General features: G+C 31.9%; 1 protein-coding gene and 1 long non-coding RNA gene across 2 annotated transcripts; one reads left to right on the plus strand and one right to left on the minus strand.

Moving 5' to 3' along the window:
* Positions 1-5,465: 5,465 nt before the first annotated feature.
* Positions 5,466-6,556, minus strand: LOC148931091 (uncharacterized). The gene is made up of 3 exons (XR_016136838.1): positions 6,454-6,556; positions 6,224-6,373; positions 5,466-6,141 (listed from the first exon to the last, which is right to left on the minus strand). It is a non-coding gene; the product is annotated as an uncharacterized LOC148931091 (long non-coding RNA).
* Positions 6,557-10,900: 4,344 nt separating this feature from the next.
* UVH1 (Restriction endonuclease, type II-like superfamily protein) lies at positions 10,901-18,249 on the plus strand. Its single transcript, XM_048117393.2, has 10 exons — positions 10,901-11,475; positions 11,884-12,188; positions 13,152-13,372; positions 13,629-13,693; positions 14,227-14,391; positions 15,113-15,856; positions 16,806-16,916; positions 16,985-17,245; positions 17,326-17,549; positions 17,813-18,249. The coding sequence occupies exons 1-10, from the start codon at positions 10,939-10,941 to the stop codon at positions 18,021-18,023; spliced, it is 2,844 nt and encodes a 947-aa protein (XP_047973350.1). The 5' UTR covers positions 10,901-10,938; the 3' UTR covers positions 18,024-18,249.
* Positions 18,250-19,630: the final 1,381 nt, after the last annotated feature.

Consider the following 19,630-nt stretch of genomic DNA (forward strand, 5'->3'; position numbering starts at 1 on the left):
CAGTTGTATTGATATTTACAGAAGTGCCATTGTGAGAATTTAGGCAGGAAAAGAGGCTCAGATTTTCCAATTGATTTTCATTTTTATTTATTACGTAAATCCTTCTAAAAACTTGAGCAGAATTTGTGCAGTCACTCATTTTGGTCACGCCATTTTAAAAACTGCTTAGAATATTTAAAGTCTCTGTTGTTTTTTGGGCACAAGTGATTGTTTATACATAATAAATAATAAGCTTCTGTATTTCCAATGTGGCATTTATTGTGCTTCCTCATTTTCAATCAAATAATTTGTACCTGTAAATGAATACAATATTATACTCCTTCATAGATATCAATTACTTTATTAAACCTGAAAAAAATAAATATTAAATCTTCCATGTTTCCTTTGATGGCATTATTTTGTTGCATACCTGAAAAAGGTATATTATGTTGTAAATATCAACTACTCCATATCTATTAAAAAAGTAATTATGATAAGTTTTAGAATCAACCGTAAAATTATTAATCTTAATATAACAACTTTTATGAAATATGAATAAATGTCTATCATAACTACATTAATGAAATCTACAGATAACTAAAATTATATGATGAAATATGACAAAAAAAAGAATTTCATACCATTTATGCTCTATGTATCTATCTATTGAATTTATTCAAAAAGGAATCTTGATAAGTTGCAGAGTCAACTGTAAAAATATTAATCTCTATATAACAACATTTATGAAATCTGCATAAATTTCTATGATACCTACATTTATGAAATCTGCATATAACTAAAATTATATGATGAAATTTGACAAAAAAAAAGGAATTTTAGACCATTGATTTAGTTGTTAAGATGACAGAATCGAAATAACTATTTTGGAAACATCTAATATAGAAATTAAGCTGTATTGAACAATGCTCAAGCTTAATACGGAGTACCTTTTTCTCCAAAGCTGTCAAATGCCTGAAACAAGCATTGAATATTCCACCCAAATGCCAAAAGTTTTTCCAATATCGAGATGGTCTAAATTCTGCAGCAAAAATTAAATGTTGAGGCAAGTGCAGTATTGAATATTGGAAAGTATGAGTTTGAAATATGGGAAAAGCTATTCAGTCACAATGTACAACTATAAACTGGTTCAATAGCAAAAAAAAATGATTTAACTATAATTTCTGATTTAATAGTAACTATATTTATATTTTTATCCTCTGTTATATTTAGCGCCTCTCATCCAATCTCTTCCCAAAAACTGGCGCCTGCTTATCCCTCTTTCCCATTTGATACAAAAATGGCGCATGTTTTTCCCTCTTTCCTCATTTCATCTCTTCTATAATCTTTTTCCTTGAATTTAGGTAGGAAATAAGTATTAACAACTATCCATATTTATTTCCTATATTCTAGGATTCAGTTTGTAAACAATATTTTATTATTCATTTATAAATAAAATATAAAAAGATTTGCAATATTAATTCGTATATTATTGTTTCATTAAATAAAATTTTTAATAGATCTTATATAAAATAAATAACTAAATAAATTTCTAATGACATTAGTATTTTGATTGAATGATTTTTTGAATATGCGTAAGATCTAACATTACAAATTTGATAAATTAATTACTCACTCCGTCCCACTTTAGGAGTCTTGGTTTACTACTTTTGGATGTCCCACTTTAAAATTCCCGGTTTGAATATTCCATAATTGGTAATAAGCCCCATATTCCACTAGCTTTTTTCACCAACTTTCCTTTGTATTTCTTAAAATCAATGCCGAACTCAACCGGGACTCTTAAAGTGGGACGGAGGGAGTAGTAATTTATTCTCATATGACATTTTCATTCACGAGTTATGTTGCCTAGTTGTTTTATGAAGAAATATTCACTATCACACTAAGAAAACATTATGACATGGTATGTCTACGTCTACCCAATAATTATTGACAAATATAAAGTGATTAATAATAAAATTAATCATACATAATATGTCATTCACTTCTTTGAAAAAAGATGCCAAAATATGGTAACACCTTTTGAACTTCTTATATATACTGCATCCATGTATATTCACATATATTCCTGATTAGTCTTCTAAACAGATTCGTTGAAATTATTTTAATTAACTTAGTTTTATTAATCTTTGTGATATTAAATATGATGTAAAATATTTTAGTTAACTTAATTTTCACATGATGTTACTGTAATTAACTTAATTTTGTTAATTTTCATATATTACTTCAGTGAGTCATATTCTTATAGCACCCTAATCCAAAATCAATACCAAATCTCTACCCTTAAATTTTAAAATGAGTGTATAAGATTAAATCTTACGAATCTCAATAAAATATCAACAAAAGGGTAATATCGTCATTATGTTATCATATGATAATTTCCGTGAATGTTTTTTTTATATCAACATAGTGTATTACAAATATCAACAATATGACATAAGAATATCAACACTAGTACAAGAAAATATCAACACATATTTATTGAGATTTTTACATGGTTTTATTGAGATTTTTTGATGTATTTGTTGATAAAAATCTGTTATCAACATTTGCGAAAACTAAAATAAAAAATATCAAATTTCATCATCCGAACGTCGTCGGAACATATGCAATTGAAATCTCGTTGGAATCCTTACAAAATTATCTTTAATTTGATATATTTTTTGCGAAAAAATTATTTAAATCGAGAGAATTACGTAAATTTAAAGTTTTAAGATGGTTTTAATGAGAGGGAATTGACATTAATCCCCTCTAATTTTATTTGTTAATTTTCTTAATTAAAAATATAATCAATATAACATTATTTCAACCACTAGATCTTCCAATCTAATAGTTAAGATTTAATCTTAATCTGGGATTGCTAATTAGTTAACAATTGATCACTCCACTTAGTGCAGTTACTACTAATTTTCACATGATATTAATTATGATGTAAAATATTTTTGCTATTGCACATCATTAACTATATGAATGATTAGAACATGATAAAATATTAATATTATTACATCAAATATACTTATATGGTACGAAAAAACTCCGAAAGCAAAATATAACAGATTACTCATGTAAAAAATAAGCAATTACATTCAAAGTCTAAAATAATTAAAATTAATCACATTAACCCTTTGAAAATTAGTACTACTAAATAGTTATAGTATTAAATATTTATATACGTCATAAATGAATAAATATTACTAGTTCAAACTTAAAATTATGATAAAAATCTTTCAAAAATATATTTTCTTAATATATACGTTATAGTATATGTGTGCATATGGTGATATGGATACAAATTATAGACAAGCACATCAAATACCAATATTTATTTCAACCGTACCTCAATAAACAATGTTCACATAATCATCCAACTATTTGATTTTAAAAAAAAAATACTAATGTTTGACTAATGATTTTTTAAATATATTTGAGATTTTTTAAAAGAGATCTAATAATGACACAAATATTTGATTTAAATAATTTATTAATATAATTTAAAATCAATGTTGGAAAATAGATTAGATTAATTGATACGGGTCCTATTCTAATTCTTATAGCATCTTAATCCAAAATCAAGACTAAATTTCCACAATTGGATTTTAAAATGAGTGGATAAGATTAAAGCTCACAAATCTCAATAAATAGTAGACAAAATATCAACAAAAGGGTAATATCGTCATTATGTTATCATATGATAATTTTCGTGGGTGTTTTTTTTATATCAACATTGTGTATTACAAATATCAACAATATGACATTAGAATATCAATACAAAGACAAGAAAATATCAACACATTTTTATTGAGATTGGACATGCATAATATTGAGATTTTGCCTACAATATATTAAGATTTTTTGTTGCATTTGTTGATAAAAGCTGCTTACGAAAATTGAAATATAATTTATCAAATTTCATCACCCGAACATCGTCGGAACATATGCAATTGAGATCTCGTTGGAATCCTTATTAAATTATCTTTAATTTGATATATTTTTTGCGAAAAAATAATTTAAATTGAGAGAGTTACGTAAATTTAAAGATTTAAGATGATTTTGAGGAGAGAGAAAGTAGTTAGTTATAATTACTAAATGTAGGATTTGACATTAATACCATTTTTATTTAATTAATAATTATTTTAATATAAAATATATTATACTTGACATTATATTAATCACAAGATCTTCTAATCTAATGGTTGAAAATTGATCTCAATTTGGAATTGGTAATTAGTTAGCAATTGATTATATCCCTAATTATACTACTATTTTGATTCAAACATTATAGTTTAGTAACCTACCATGAAATTAACCCGGATTATTCTAATCCAACTATGTCATTTCTAAAAACAATTATAATATTGTTGTTTGATTAAATAATAATATTTTTTTATCTAATATCATAAAAATAAATAGATCAAGTAATAAATTATTCTCATTCAACTATTTTATTTGTAAAAGAAACCATAATGACGTTAGTGTTTGATTAAAGAAATTATTTAATATTATAAATTTGATATTACAAAAATAGATAGAACAATAAGTGAATATTCTCATTCAACTAATTTGATTTGTAAAAGGATTTCTAATGACATAAGTGTTTGATAGAACAATTTTTTTAATGTGATCAAGATCTAATAACACATAAGTAGTATATTAGTTAGTGAATTATTTATATCTAACTATTTTGGCATGTAAAAGAAATCCTATTAACATTCGTTTTAAAATAAAATAAAATTAATGTGATCAAGATTTAATAATACAAGATAAATATATTAATAAGTCAAATATTCTCATCCAACTATTTACTTTGCAAAAGAAATCCTAATATTGAAAAATAAATAGATTAATCATTGAATTATTTTTATTTAACTATTTTATTTGTAAAAACAATCCTGGTGACAAAAATCCAAACACCCACCCACCCACCTCCATAAAATTGTTTACTTCAGACTTAGTGTCAAAATATGAAAATAATTAGTACTATAGTATATTATTGGAGTATGCAAATATAATTGCATATTTGTGTACCTATAAAAAATTAAAAAATAGAAAAGAAAAAAAATGAGAGAAACGATTATTAGAGTGACTTGCAATAGATATATAAAAAATAATTAGGAAATATGTCAATGAGAGAAGAAATTTAAATGCATTCTTTTTTTTTTTCAAAAAAGTTGCTCTGTAGCTAGTGTAATAGAGATTTTTTAGTTAATTTTGATGTTAATGAATATGGTTATCATAAAGATTTGTGCATTAAATTTCGGTTATTGAAACTATAAAACTGTAGTAATTAATGTATAACTTTAATTCAAATTTTGAAAACTAAGAAAAGAGGGAAATTTTGAAATAAACGAAAATGAGGCAGAGGGTTAATAAAGTCATTTCAATTTCTCCACTATCTACAATTAATATTTTAATATATAATTAACACATAAATTTACTAATATACCCTTTATGGTTAACCATAATGTGGTTGTTTAGCATCACCCTTGAAATATTTCCAAAAAAATATATATATTTCCTCTTGCAGTGTACACATGAAATATTTTTTAAAATTTAAAATAGTCATAAAAAGATGTAACAAAGGCTACTACACATAAATCATGACAAAAGTACAACGGCTACTTTTATTAGTTTTAAATATCTATATTATTAATTGTTAGAATAATTCTATCAGATATTTCAGTGTTCTTTTTATTATTTGATTTTGTTTTATTATTTATTTCTGATTATTATCTGAAAGGTCACTCATGATAATGTTTTTATGGGAACATGCATTGTTTGCTATCCATGCTGAAAAAGGGAGGCCTACAAATACCCCACTCCTACCACTTCCATAATCAATTACTACTTCATTTCCCTTCTCAGAATTAGATAGCAATCATCCACACAGAAAAAAATTCAGTTTAGTTCTTCCCTAATTCATATTCTCTATGATCTCTATCTCCTATTTCGTCTTTCCCTTTTCTATTGTGAATGCTCACTCTCTTTTTTTTTTCATTTATTTTGTTTCAGTTTTTTCATTTTGTTGCTGTATTCAGCACTATGCACGATTAATTTAGTATTCTTACCTTCAATATGCCATTCCTTCCGTTTGTGCTATTCTTGAGACTTTGCACTGCTTTGCAGAGGAGTTATTTTTTCTTTTTCTCCCTGCATTTGAATTTCAGAATGGAGATTCATTAGTTTTTCTGTATTTTCTGAATTTGATTATACGTAAAATGTATACACTCACCTCTTATTCCAGTTTTCCATTCAATATGTGTTCTTTGATTTCCATGCTTCTTGAAATTGTTTATGATGATTCATGCAAAAAATGTTGCTGCATCCATTGACTGGAATAATAAATCTGCTCTGCAGAGGAGTAATTTTTATCTTTTTCTCCCTGCATTCAAAATTTAGAATGAAGATTTATTAGTTTTTCTGTTTCGTGCATTTGATTTTATGTAGAATGTATATACTCACCTCATATTCCTGTTTTCCATGCAATATGTGTTCTTTGGTTTCCATGCTTCTTGAAAGTGTTTAAGATGATTCCTGCAAAAAAACAAATTGCTGCATTCATACACTGAAATGATAAAACTGTAATACTAAACAAGTTGCAACCTTGCGATGACCCTGTAAAATTGCACCATGTGGAGATTGACCCTCCTGTTACCGTAGATATGCATTCTTAAGCTCGGTATCAGTTGGTTGTCACTAAGGCTAAGAAGATAAAAAGGAAATCCAGAGAGAGAGCTTGAATTGACAATTAACCTTTGCCGTATTAAAATTCCTGATGTACAGAGACCACCACTTGGCTTCTACGATATTGCTGTTGAAGATCAATCTGGTGAATTAGTTAAGTCTCCAACAACAGTTGAGGAGTTGGAAGGAGAAAGAGAAGTTGGAAGAGAAGCTCAATTTAGAAAGGAGTAGTACGTCGCAGGAAGCAAAGTATCAAAGAGGCAGGATGCTACCTCTGCAATATTGCAAGAAAACAAACTTAATGATCCTGAACCACTGTCCATTTTAAATTTTGGAATTTCGAATTTGGATATTCTTTTGCTTTCACAACTTACTCTATGGAAGAACATTTGTAAAAGTTACTTTTGTGCGGCAAACTGGCAATAGCAATTTTAAGGATTACCGACATGTTCCCACAGCGTGGAATGGGCTATTTCCGCACCTTACCAGGTGCATATGGTAGTTTTGATCCAAAGAACTTTGAGACTGCTGATCCTAGTGTGCATTATTGGATTGAAAAAGATCTTAGCAATGTCGGCTTGCATACTAAATTTGGAACGAAGTTGGAATTGAAGACGGTCGTGACATTTTGGCATTTGGAAAAAATCAGACAATATATATGATTGCTGACAATCCGACAATCCGACAAAAAATCCGACCCTGACCTTGACGGAATTCCACTACCAGATCCCTTCGTGCTGACGACTTCTGATGGGTGAACATCTATTTCTTGGGATACCTTTGCCTCATAAAAGTCCTCTATTAGTTTCTTCTTTTGTGTTGTAGACATTACTATGCCATTGGCAAAAATCTGTTACTTGCTTCACAAACTTACCACATAGATCATATATAGGCAAAATCATAGCATATAATAGAACATATCATACCAATGCCAAAAATGTGTCATACATGTTAAAGTACACAAATTCAAAAAATAACAATGATAATGGGTCATACTGAACAAGAAATTATATCATAACAAACGAATTAAAATTGACAACATTTCCCAAAAAAATGAAATGCAAAATAACGTCAAGTGACATAGAACATTGCTGCGATTAAATACACAACCAAACCATTGAGATATGTCGAACATTGTAATACAAAAATTTCACAACAGAAGAACCTGTGTTTTCTACAACGTCATCGGAGAATGATTGATTGTCTCCAAGCGAAGAAGGATCTACTACAGTTTCCATTTATAGAAAAATGGTGCAATAAATCTATGCCACAAAAAAAACAACTAAAATGAAAAATGATATGGGTTAACAGAATCAGAAAAAATTGCGAAAATGAATTTACATATTAAACAATGAAACCCGACTAAAGAAATTAATTAGGATATAAAAAACTGATATGAACCTAAATTACCGATAAAACAAATGGCGACGGAGTGTAGAATAATGTAAACAACACATGCGAATTGGACAAGAAAATGGTCGCATATAAAACAATAATAATGGCATATTTGTTGAAGAAGATGTAAAAACTGCAGGAGTTAAAAAAGATGTGAAAACTGCGATGTAATTACATCATTCATACAAAATGTTTCACCAATGTTTCAAATTAGTACAAAAAGTTTTAAGTTGTCATATATCATACAAAAACTTTAACTAATATTCCAATCTAATACATTCCGTCAATATAGTTTAACACCGTTAGTTTTTTATGCTAAATCAGCCTACAATATGAAAATATCCATTCAATAAAGAAAACCTACATTAAATATGATATGAAAACCTCCATGCGCTTATAGCAAAGAACTCGGGTGGAGATATATTCATGAACATGAAAAGCGGAAAGTGGAAACACCAATTGAACTTTCAAAATGAGGATATATCTTGCTATATTTGAACCCTATAGATTTATATCACGTAGCTTAGATTACAAAGGAGTATAAGACCGATCTTTGATTAGAATAATAGATGAGTTAAAAAATGTTTCTTTTATTCTTCTGTTACAAATCTCATCCACACCAGTGAACCATGGAGAAGAAACAGATCAAACGCCGACCACATTAATTTTCAATTTGTTAGTTTTTGAAGCATTATTATTTATGTAGAGAAATTGCATAAAGCGGTGCAAATAATTAGTGGAGGTAACAAATGTGTTGGTGGTCGTGGACGACATCGATGAGAGCTTTGAGTGTTTGGGTGGTTGAGAAAATTTGGAAACGGAGACGATTGCACATGCGGCGGAGCCCGGAGGCGCTGCCTCGTTACGCCTCCCTGCGATCATGGTTTTTGTTGTGAATTATGGAGTGCATAATTTGATATGTAAATAATAATTGACTATTGATGCAATGGTGGAATCTTCGAGCAAAAATGCGCAAGAGCATAATGGTGCAAGAATATTGTCATGTGTATACAGGGAAAGTTCAGTATGTAGGCTTTGATTTAATGTAGGTGGAGACGTGGAGTCATCTGAATAAACTGAAAATAGTCTTTGGGTGGTGTATAGTTGAAAGCTAAAACAATAATTCTAGATGGGGAATTCAAAAGAGAGATTTCTGAATTTGTGTATTTAACTCCATTTGTGTTCTCTGCGCGGATTTTAATGAATGGAGGTTTTCATATGGTAGGCTGATTTTGCTAAGAAAACTAACAGTGTTAAACTATATTGACGGAATTTATTAGTTTGGAACATTAGATAAAGTTTTTGTATGCTAGGGGAGTGATCCATTGCTAACTCATCTCTTAATTGCTAACTACAACTAATTTAAGACCATAAGATTTTAAAAATTTTGTGGTCTACAATTTGGCATGTGTAATTTCGTTTTTCATTTTCTAATATTAAAAAGATAATAGCAATTATCAAATTTAGGGTTTAGAAATACAATGTCAATACAGTGTATGAAATACATCAACACGAAGACATAATAATGTCAACCCAATTTTATATTTAGATTTTACAAGCATAATATTAACATATTATGTAAGGTGTACTGACATAAATCTGTTCGTCAAAAATATGAAAATTCAAAAAAAAAATTCAAATTTTTTTCAAATTTTGACGTCGGAACATATGCATGTAGTATATCGTTGGAATCCTTATAAAATTATCTTTAATTTGATATATGTTATATGAATTTAAAGTTTTGGGATTTCTTTTAAAACTTAGTTATAACTAACTTGACATTAATACCCCTATTGATTTTTATTGGAATTAATCCTATAGTCTTATTGACGTTTTTTGTTGATCGTATTGACATTTTGTGGTTGATGATCTAGGCCTTTAATTTGAATATCTAATGGCTATTATTGAGTTGTAGTTAGCAATTAAGCATTGAGTTAGCAATATAACACTCCCCTTGTATGCTATATGTCAACTTACAACTTTTTGTACTAATTTAAAATATTGGTGAAACATTTTGTACGTATGGTGTAATTATCCCAAAAAAAATAATGTCAATTAAATTAACTTCATATGGGTTTGTGATACTAGAAGAGAAGCAAATATTATAGGTATGCTGGTAATACTAGATAAATCCAAATACATGAATTAATTTTATGAGGAAAAACTATGTATGTTGATGGTTGGTGTGCATACTGTATTGATTATCAGACATATGCAAGACCAAATGCCAAATGATAAATGAAACCAATTGAAGAAGAGGAATTTTGTAACATGGCGATTGGCATAGAACTTGAAATGAGCAAACAATAAAAATCTTTTCAATAGTTATGTCAAGGAGTTGGACGAGAGAGAGACTATTGAGACAGTTACTCCATAATTATTAGTATGAGTCCATAATTATTGCTCTTACTATTATTATAAGGCGATAATGAATCGTGTAAAAATGAAACACAATTATCATAGTGAATGTTTAGAACATATAAAATTTTAATGTGAAACTGATGAATTATTATTGTGTGGCTATACGATTTTAACATATTGAAAATTATAAATTGTGAATGAATTATTTCTTATTTTAATGTTTTGTACTAGTAATTTATTGTATATTGTATATGTTGGTGAAGTATGATAAATCTTTTATAGTAGTAGATATACAAAATACTCTAATCAACATGTATGCATATGTTGTTTTAATTTTAGATTTATTTAATTTTATAATTTTAGCTGTTTAATACTAGTAGCTAATAAGTTCATGTATTGTTCAATAAGGGGTCTCCCAATGTATAATTTTTTCCCCATTTTTTAGTTTAAATTTACCTTCAAAAACAAAACTGACTTAAAAAATTGGAGCGAGTCACTTAATCACCAATGATGGTGCAGTTCCACCAACACATAATCAGCGATCTCCTGGAAGAGCCCAGCGGCGGCGTCGTCGTCGTCTCCGCCGGCCTCGGCCTCCCAAAACTCGTCTCCACACTCCTCACCCTCCATGATGCCTCCCAGGGCTCCGTCCTCATCCTCAACGCCTCTCCCTCACAGAAGGCTTCCATCGACGCCGATTCTCACTTCCCCTCAATCACCGCTGACCTCTCCCTCTCCCACCGCCTCTCCCTCTACACCTCCGGAGGCATCTTCTTCATCACCGCTCGGATTCTCATCGTCGATTTGCTCACTCGCCGTTTCCCCACTACCGCACTCGCCGGAATTCTCCTCCTCAATGCCCATTCACTTTCCGATACTTCAACGGAGGCTTTCATCGTTCGGATTCTGCGATCCTTGAATCGCTCACTCTACGTTAGAGCCTTCTCCGACTGCCCTCAGGCTATGGTTTCCGGCTTCGCCAAAGCTGAGCGCATCCTTAAGTGCCTTCATCTCCGCAAACTCCATCTCTGGCCTAGGTTTCAGGTAATAGGCTTCATATTTCTGCTAATGAATATGTTAATTGACGTGACAACACAGCAACTTGCTTTCATATTATTATCAACCTAAATTGTTGCTGGACTTTTTTCGTCAGCTAAGTTTTCTTATTGATAATGGTCTCTGTAATATAAATGAAAGGGTTATGCCTTTAAATAGGTCTCTCGTTGTTCATTTATGCGTGTAGCATATCCAAATGATGTTTCTATATCCACATGTTGTTTCTTCACATCAGCATAGAGTTATTTAGACCATTTTCATTATAATAATCACGTAGTAAATTAGGTGCAATTACTAAATCGTGATCTAGCATGTACAAAATGAAACTTCCTTCTAAATTCTATACACAGTTCAATGTTGCTCAGTGTTTCTAAAAATTATTGGGGGCGGATTTAGGTTTATGTTTCACAGCAATTGGAAAGGGACCCTCCAGAGGTTATAGACATTCGTGTCCCTATGTCGACTCACATGATTGGGATTCAAAAAGCAGTAATAGAAGTGATGGATGCTTGTTTAAAGGAGATGAGGAACACTAACAAGGTTGATGTGGAGGATTTGACTGTGGAGAACGGGTTGTTCAAGTCTTTTGATGAAATTGTGAGGAGGCAGTTGGATCCTATATGGCATACATTAGGAAAGAGAACAAAACAGCTAGTCTCAGATTTAAAGTCATTGCGGAAGTTGTTGGATTATCTCGCAAGGTACTTTGTGCTGATATCTATGTTCTACAGGATTTAATTACATTTTTTTTATAGAAAGATACTAGAATTAGTTATATTGTTTGAGGTAATCATTTCCGTGACCGTTAGTTGAGCTGCTGTGGAAGTCTGAGAATTTTTTTTATTCATGGCAGTGTCCTTTCAATTGTTGTTAAGATGACTGAGAGGTACTTAGATGGTGTTAATCTACAATCATGCATGTAAAAAATAATTCTTAAGAGATGACTGCCTCATTCCTCTGACAATTTTCTCATTCCTAAAAGCTGCACTAACAATGTAGTTGTGATAAACACATTTTGTGGAAGAGGAATTTGGGTCCTTACTCCTAGCAAGTCACTAAATCTTGAAATTAGTTTAGATTCGGGAGAAAGATGAAAAATAGATATATATTGGAAAGTATATGGGGTGACAGAGTTGAATAGGAAACAAGTTTTAGGTCGTATGCCGAGTTTCTGAATGCAAGGAAATCTGAGACAATATTTATCATCCATGAAGTATGTTTATCCCTACTTTGTTAATGACTTGAAGTTCAACTGGACTCAAGCTCAATTGTACCAAAGTTTAGTCTCCTAACCACTCCAAATGCATGGGTAAAACTTGTCATTTGTCCAGCCTCTTGAAATTGGAATTGATATTAGTCGTTTGAATAGTTGGAGTACTCTTAATAGTTAACTGCTCTTATGCTTGATGTAGAAGACAGCAGGTTTTCTTCCATCAATAAACCCTGGATATTGATATAACATTTGTTTTGTTTGTTTATGATCTACTTAGAGCATGCAAAACCGTTGAATAACTCCATATGCCTCTATATGTTTCTCTCCTGCTGAACGAGTTTGTGTTCATAACTATGATTAAAGTAAAACTAAAGTCCAGTTCTAGTAAATTTGTTCCTGAATGCTTATAGGCATGGCTTTCTGAGGTTTATGTCTCATTGCATTTGAATAGGTATGATGCAGTTACTTACCTGAAGTATCTGGATTCCCTTAGAGCCTCTGAGAGTTTTCGATCTGTTTGGATCTTTGCTGAGTCTAGTTACAAGATTTTTGAGTATGCAAAGAAGCGGGTTTATCATTTTGGTAGGTCCGGTAGTGGGAAACCGATTGGAATGGGTAAGGTTGCATCAACCAAGAAGAGAAAACTAGACGAAAGGAACAAGGATGAAGATGGTGATTTTTTTTGCTTCACGCAGTTGCTATTTATCGATTGAATTTCCTAATATTGTTGCTTGATTTTGTTTTCATCACATGGTGTATGATGTTTTTTATATTTGGATTAGATAAGGAAATATTCCGTTTCCTTGTCCTCCAAAACTATTAAGTATGGGCATTATTGGATAATGTTTAGCTGTCAATAAATAAAAAGTAAGGATTTGAACTGATTTGTGTTTATATACTTCACCTGAATGAGTTTACTATCCAACAGCTGCAACTACTGGTTTAGTGCTGGAGGAAATCTTGGAGGAACCACCAAAGTGGAAGGTGTTACAAGTGAGTGAGCGACTTCCATTTATCATGGAGATCCTTGATTTGCTTTTTTTTTGTTTATGAATAAATGATCTCAGAAATGTGTTTTTCCAGTCTTTGAGATTTCACTATTTTGCAAGGGAAATTATCTGAAGTTATTGGATCTGGTGATCAAAGGTTGACATGTTAATCAAACATTACATATTTTGAGCTGAATAGTGTTTTTCCATCAGAATGTGTTTCTTCACTAAGCCTCTAAGCTATATTTATAACCCCCTTGTCAGTTTCCATCAGAGTCCATTTTTGACGTCCTGAGCCCACCACATGACTCTTGGGACATTCCATTATTTGCATGGGAATATTCTAGGAATTTCTTGAAATTCTACATGTGTACATGCGGATGAAAAATAACAAAAGTTGCATGCTCTAGTTAGCAATTTGTGGGAAATAGTTTGTATGGAAAATGCAACAAAGTGCGGCATAAATTAATTAGGCTAATTTCTATTTTTTGTGGTATTGTGATCGGACTGAATTTTGAAAATTGGCTTCCTTCTCAGGATATTCTCATGGAAATACAAGAAGAGAGACAGAAGCAAGAAATTTCTGGACAAGAATCAGTAGTTGGGAATGAAGATGATGAAAATGGAAATATACTTGTGGCTTGCAAAGATGAGCATTCATGCATTCAGCTTCAAGATTGCATCACAAAAGGCAGGCATAAGGTTTTCAAACATTATTTGTATTCGGTGTCTAGTTTTCTTTTGCCTCTCCCTAATCATTTTTCCTGCTGGCAGTCCTTGACTTGATTGTTGATTGTGTCTATTGTCAAGTGTCTAAATAAATTACTGATGTTATTTTCCCCTAAAAAAGATACTCACTGATTTTATCTTCAGAATACTTTTGAGCTCATTTTCCAGCTTAACGGGTGCCATCTTGTAAATTTACTTTTTTCACTGCATGCGGTGGTCAAGAACATCATAAAGATTGTCCGCAGCTTTTTGGTTCAACTGACTCTAAAAACATGGCCTGAAATTGTATTCTTCCATAGGCTTCAATCTAAAAACTGTAAATTGGTGCATATAACTTTCAAGCCAAGAAATATGCTCATCGGATTTTACAAGGTTCTTCACAGTTCTAACTTAAGAAATAGAGAACTATGGGAGTTAGTTCTTCATTCATGAACCACTACCCCCCCCCCCCCCCCACCACCACAAAACAAAATTGTCTGAACAAGTTCTGCTTATCGAAGAAAATTACGTAGTAGGCTAGTAGGCTGGCATAGTTTTCTGTGTTAAGTCATCTGCTTTAGCGAGTCGATTAGCCTGATTTGAGTCATTTGACAAGCCTTTGGAGAACTATATTATGTGTGTTACCATGTGTTGTTATTTTACTGTGCAGCATTTGATTACAATAACCATATTTTTTTGTTTGCTTCTTTTGAAGGTAATTCGAGAGGAATGGGAAAAATATTTGCTGAGTAAAGTGGAGCTACAAGCTTTACCAAAATTCAAAAAAAAGAAACCAAAAGCACCTAAAGGTATTGGACTTCTTGACGGAGTCATTCCCTCCGTTTCTGGACAGAAAGCTGACATAAGTAGCATAAACAAGCTAGAAAATGATGCACTGATGGCTGCAGCACATGAAATAAGTAAATTGGCAAAAGTGAATAGTGACATCAGAGATGGTGGAACCAATAAAGAACATGGGAAAAGTGAAGGAAAAAAGAAAAAACCTGTGTTTAGCGAACCTGACCCTGAATCTGATACTGGTGTTCAACCTAAGATTCCAACCCTAAAACATGATGAAGTGCAAAATCCTATTGCTGGTCATGTTCTTAAAAATGCATCTGAGAGTGAGTGTGTGGACAGAAGCATTCTACGAAAGCATGCTCAAGAACCAGAAAATGTCCTGCTATCATCAGTGTTTTTTCATGCCCTGGAGAATGATAAGAATATACTTGATATTTTGCAGCCCTCTATCATAATTCTTTACCACCCTGACATTGCTTTTGTTAGAGAAATTGAAGTCTACAAATCTGAGAATCCCTCGAAGAGGTTGAAAGTTTATTTTCTATTTTATGAAAATTCTACCGAAGTTCAGAAATTTGAGGCAAGTATACGTAGGGAAAATGGAGCATTTGAATCACTGATCAGACAAAAGTCTCTAATGATGGTATCTGTTAGTCAGGTTTGATATATGCACTCCTTAATTTCCTCCCTGATCCCTTAACAGTAAAATATCTTACTTGTGCTTCATTGTTTAATTCTGTTAAATGCTTTTATCTGCTGTGCCTTTCAGGATCCAAAGTTTCTATTCCCTACATTTGCAAACTGGGGATACTTTTGTTAATTGTTGCTAGGAAAATTTGCATGCACGTCATATACTAATTGTATATATAGAGTGCATTATCTTCTTAGCTAAGTCAGGTGCTTATATCATAGGCCTGAGTGTATATCAAACATTGAGAAGTTACCTTTGCTAGCTCACCTTAGGGGCCATTATGAATGATGGACTATAGCTTAGAATTATATATTAAAAAAATTCTTGAGTGATACTGAAAAGTGTTGTATTGCCTAGAAAGTTGATCTTAACACTATTACTTCCGAATGGTTGTAGCAGGAACTCAACTCTTGGCTTAATTTGTAGCTCCTTAATCCATTCCTTCCTAGTTCCTACACTCAGGAGTGGTTGGAGCAGATAGTTTGTGCATGCAACAAAAAGTAGTAGCTAAACAACAATTATAGCACACTAAGGTGTTTGGCCTATCTTCCAATAATCCCTGCATCGCACTTGTTGCTTAGAGTAGACTTACCTCTCTGTACCTTTTATAGGAACTTAGGGTTTCACCACCTTTCCCCATGAGACCCCGTTATCCTTCTGTTTACATATATGATCATTGAATTTCCCTATTACACTGACACAAGAGATTCTAGGGTTAATGCAACTTTGCTATAGCAAAAGAACCATAAGAAACCTATAATATTATAAGTATAGTATATATGTGTATAGACAACATAGTTGTCATATAGTTCAATGATTACAAAAATTAGTTTAATAATTACAAATGGATCTCTTAGCAAATGGAGATAGTTGTTGGGTTTTACATTAATTGATTGTTTCTTTGATAACAATTCAGGATGACCAATTTTTGGGGATAAATTCTTCCCTGGAGCCCCAGTCAGTCACTGCCCAAAACATGATTACCAGAAAAGCTGGTGGAAAGAAAGGAGTAGAAAAAGAAATGCAGGTAGGTGCATTTGTATTTTTTTCACTAAACCAATGTTGAAGTCCATAACTTTCTGCAATTTCTTCTAGATCATAGTGGACATGAGGGAATTTATGAGCAGCCTTCCAAATGTACTCCACCAGAAAGGCATGTGTATTATACCAGTGACTCTGGAAGTTGGAGATTACATTCTGTCCCCACTGATATGTGTTGAGCGTAAGAGTATTCAAGATCTCTTTATGAGTTTTTCATCAGGCCGTTTGTATCACCAGGTGGAAATGATGTCGCGCTACTATCGTATACCTGTCCTCCTGATCGAGTTCTCACAGGATAAAAGCTTTTCCTTTCAGGTTTTTAGTAATAAGATTGCTCTTATCATTTCGAGAGTGCTTAAACTTGTTTACCAAGTACAGTGGGTTTACATGTGCAGTCTGCAAATGAGATAAGTGATGATGTTACACCAACAAGCATTATATCCAAGTTGTCATTGCTCGTTCTCCATTTTCCTCGTCTGCGCATTGTTTGGTCGCGCAGCTTGCATGCCACTGCTGAAATTTTCTCTACTCTTAAAGCGAATCAAGATGAACCTGATGAGGCTAAGGCAATTAGAATTGGTGTCCCATCAGAAGATGGTATTATCGAGGATGATATCAGGTATGGTTCCTGTATTCTTGTTATCGCTGAGTTTCCTACTCTAAGCATCATTCTCTCTTAAATTTTTTTTGGAAGAAACAATGATCTCAAAAACTATTGATAAAATTGATAGTACGAGTTAGAAAATTTGAGATAGAATTGATACAATTGATAAAGGTTTGGATAGAGTTAATAAATTTGAAAAATAGGGATATAATTGATAAAAATCTAATATTATTATTTGGGATGTATTTATGATTATGGGGTATGATTTTGTTTGTCAGAGCTGAAAATTTTAATACGTCTGCGGTTGAGTTCCTTAGACGGCTTCCTGGGGTAACAGATTCCAATTATCGGTTGATAATGGATAAGTGTAAAAGCTTGGCAGAAGTTGCCCTACTTCCAACGGAGGAGCTAGCGGTGTTGATGGGAGGTCACAGAGCTGCCAAAACCTTGAGAGATTTTCTTGATGCCAAGTTTCCCACCTTGCTTTAGAGTTCCTTTGATTTTTACAGCTTCTTAGGTAATGCATTATTTCCCACATGTCTCAGCTTTCATATATATTTCATTCTTTCATAGTATTTTATTTAGAGGCTAACATTTAGATAATGTCTGTTGCTGGGTTACTGAAAAACAGTTACCTATCTACTTGATTGTATTACAACAAAATTCATATTGTATGCGCTTTTATCTCTGCATAAATGTAGCAAAATTTGTACTATTATTTCATTAAACCCTTTTTTATATATCTAGGAACTTAAGATTGTGTAGATTATATCTTTCTCTGTTTGTGAACAATCTAATAATCAAACCATTTTATATAACGTAATGATTCATGATCTTTGCCATATTAACCATGCTCTGTGATAGAACTATAAGATCTTGGAAAAATATGAGCATGCAACAACAATTGAAGTCGTAGTACTTAATAATTAAAAATATCACAACATTTAAGAATCGGTATTTGTCGTTTCCAACTCCCAAAAGAATGTGACAAACTGGAAAAGGAATGCATAATTACGCTACTTACGATAAGAATGTAAACACTAGTTACAAACTTACTATAATTTATAGTTTCAATTTTCTTAAACTTGATTGTTGATATTAGATGTATCTCCATTAATATGCATGCCAACAAAAGAGCGTAGATGTTGATAAATGGTGCCTATATTAAACAAAAAAACTACTAATTACTATAAATTCGCTATGAAAGTTCTTGTAATTTGCAAATCGGTTAACTGAATATGGTTTATGGTTCTTTGAAGTCTCACATTAGGCGTCGGATGTGCTGGACCAGAAATAGACTGCGTTTTTTGAAAGTGAGTACGAGTGATTTGTTTCTCTTTGTTTTGACTGAAGCTCTCTCTACCCAACTCTTCAATCTTATCTACCCTTTCACCACCATTTCCATCCTTGAATCCTTTAAATTGCATTATTCATGTTTACTTGGTCGTCTTCTATTAAACACATTTTTATCATTATCTTACTCACCAAATATTTATAGTACAATTTTTCTTTTTTAGTTTGAATTTTACGAGCACCGCTGCTAGGAAAGTTCCTCGTGAATCTTGTCACTCTTTGTGAGTATCAATGTGCTTGCTAATGCCATTTAGCAAGAGCACGTGACATGTGAATAATTTTGTAAATTTTATAGTATAATCGATGGATTAAAAAAATGGGAGTGTCATCAGAAATGGATCTGAAAAGGAAAGTAGAGATTGAGTGTTTATTCAAGATGGTAACAAATGGATGGCCATAATATTATGTGACCAACCACAATATGGAATATGGAGTAGCTTCCTCCTCCCTCTCCCTGATATGAGAATGAGGTAAGGTTTAAGAGCAGAGACACACGTAGACGCGGAAACCACTGTTGAGTTTTTCAAAGACAAATCGCTTTCTCTCCTTTTGCATTGGTTGGGGCTTATTAAGGGTGTTCTAGCTTTCCTAAACGTGTCTCCCTCTTTCAGCACTTGCCCACTACCTATTACAGTGCACTGCTCAATTATTGTTTCTCAACTTATTATAGTATCACCTTTTCTATACACCTTAACCTATTAAAAACTATCCCCATTATTGCAAATTATATTCTAATCTTTTCT

This window comes from Salvia hispanica, chromosome 3 (genome assembly GCF_029641045.1).
Source record: "Salvia hispanica isolate PSC_SH4W2 chromosome 3, Shi_PSC_v1, whole genome shotgun sequence".
Lineage (NCBI taxonomy): Eukaryota > Viridiplantae > Streptophyta > Magnoliopsida > Lamiales > Lamiaceae > Salvia > Salvia hispanica.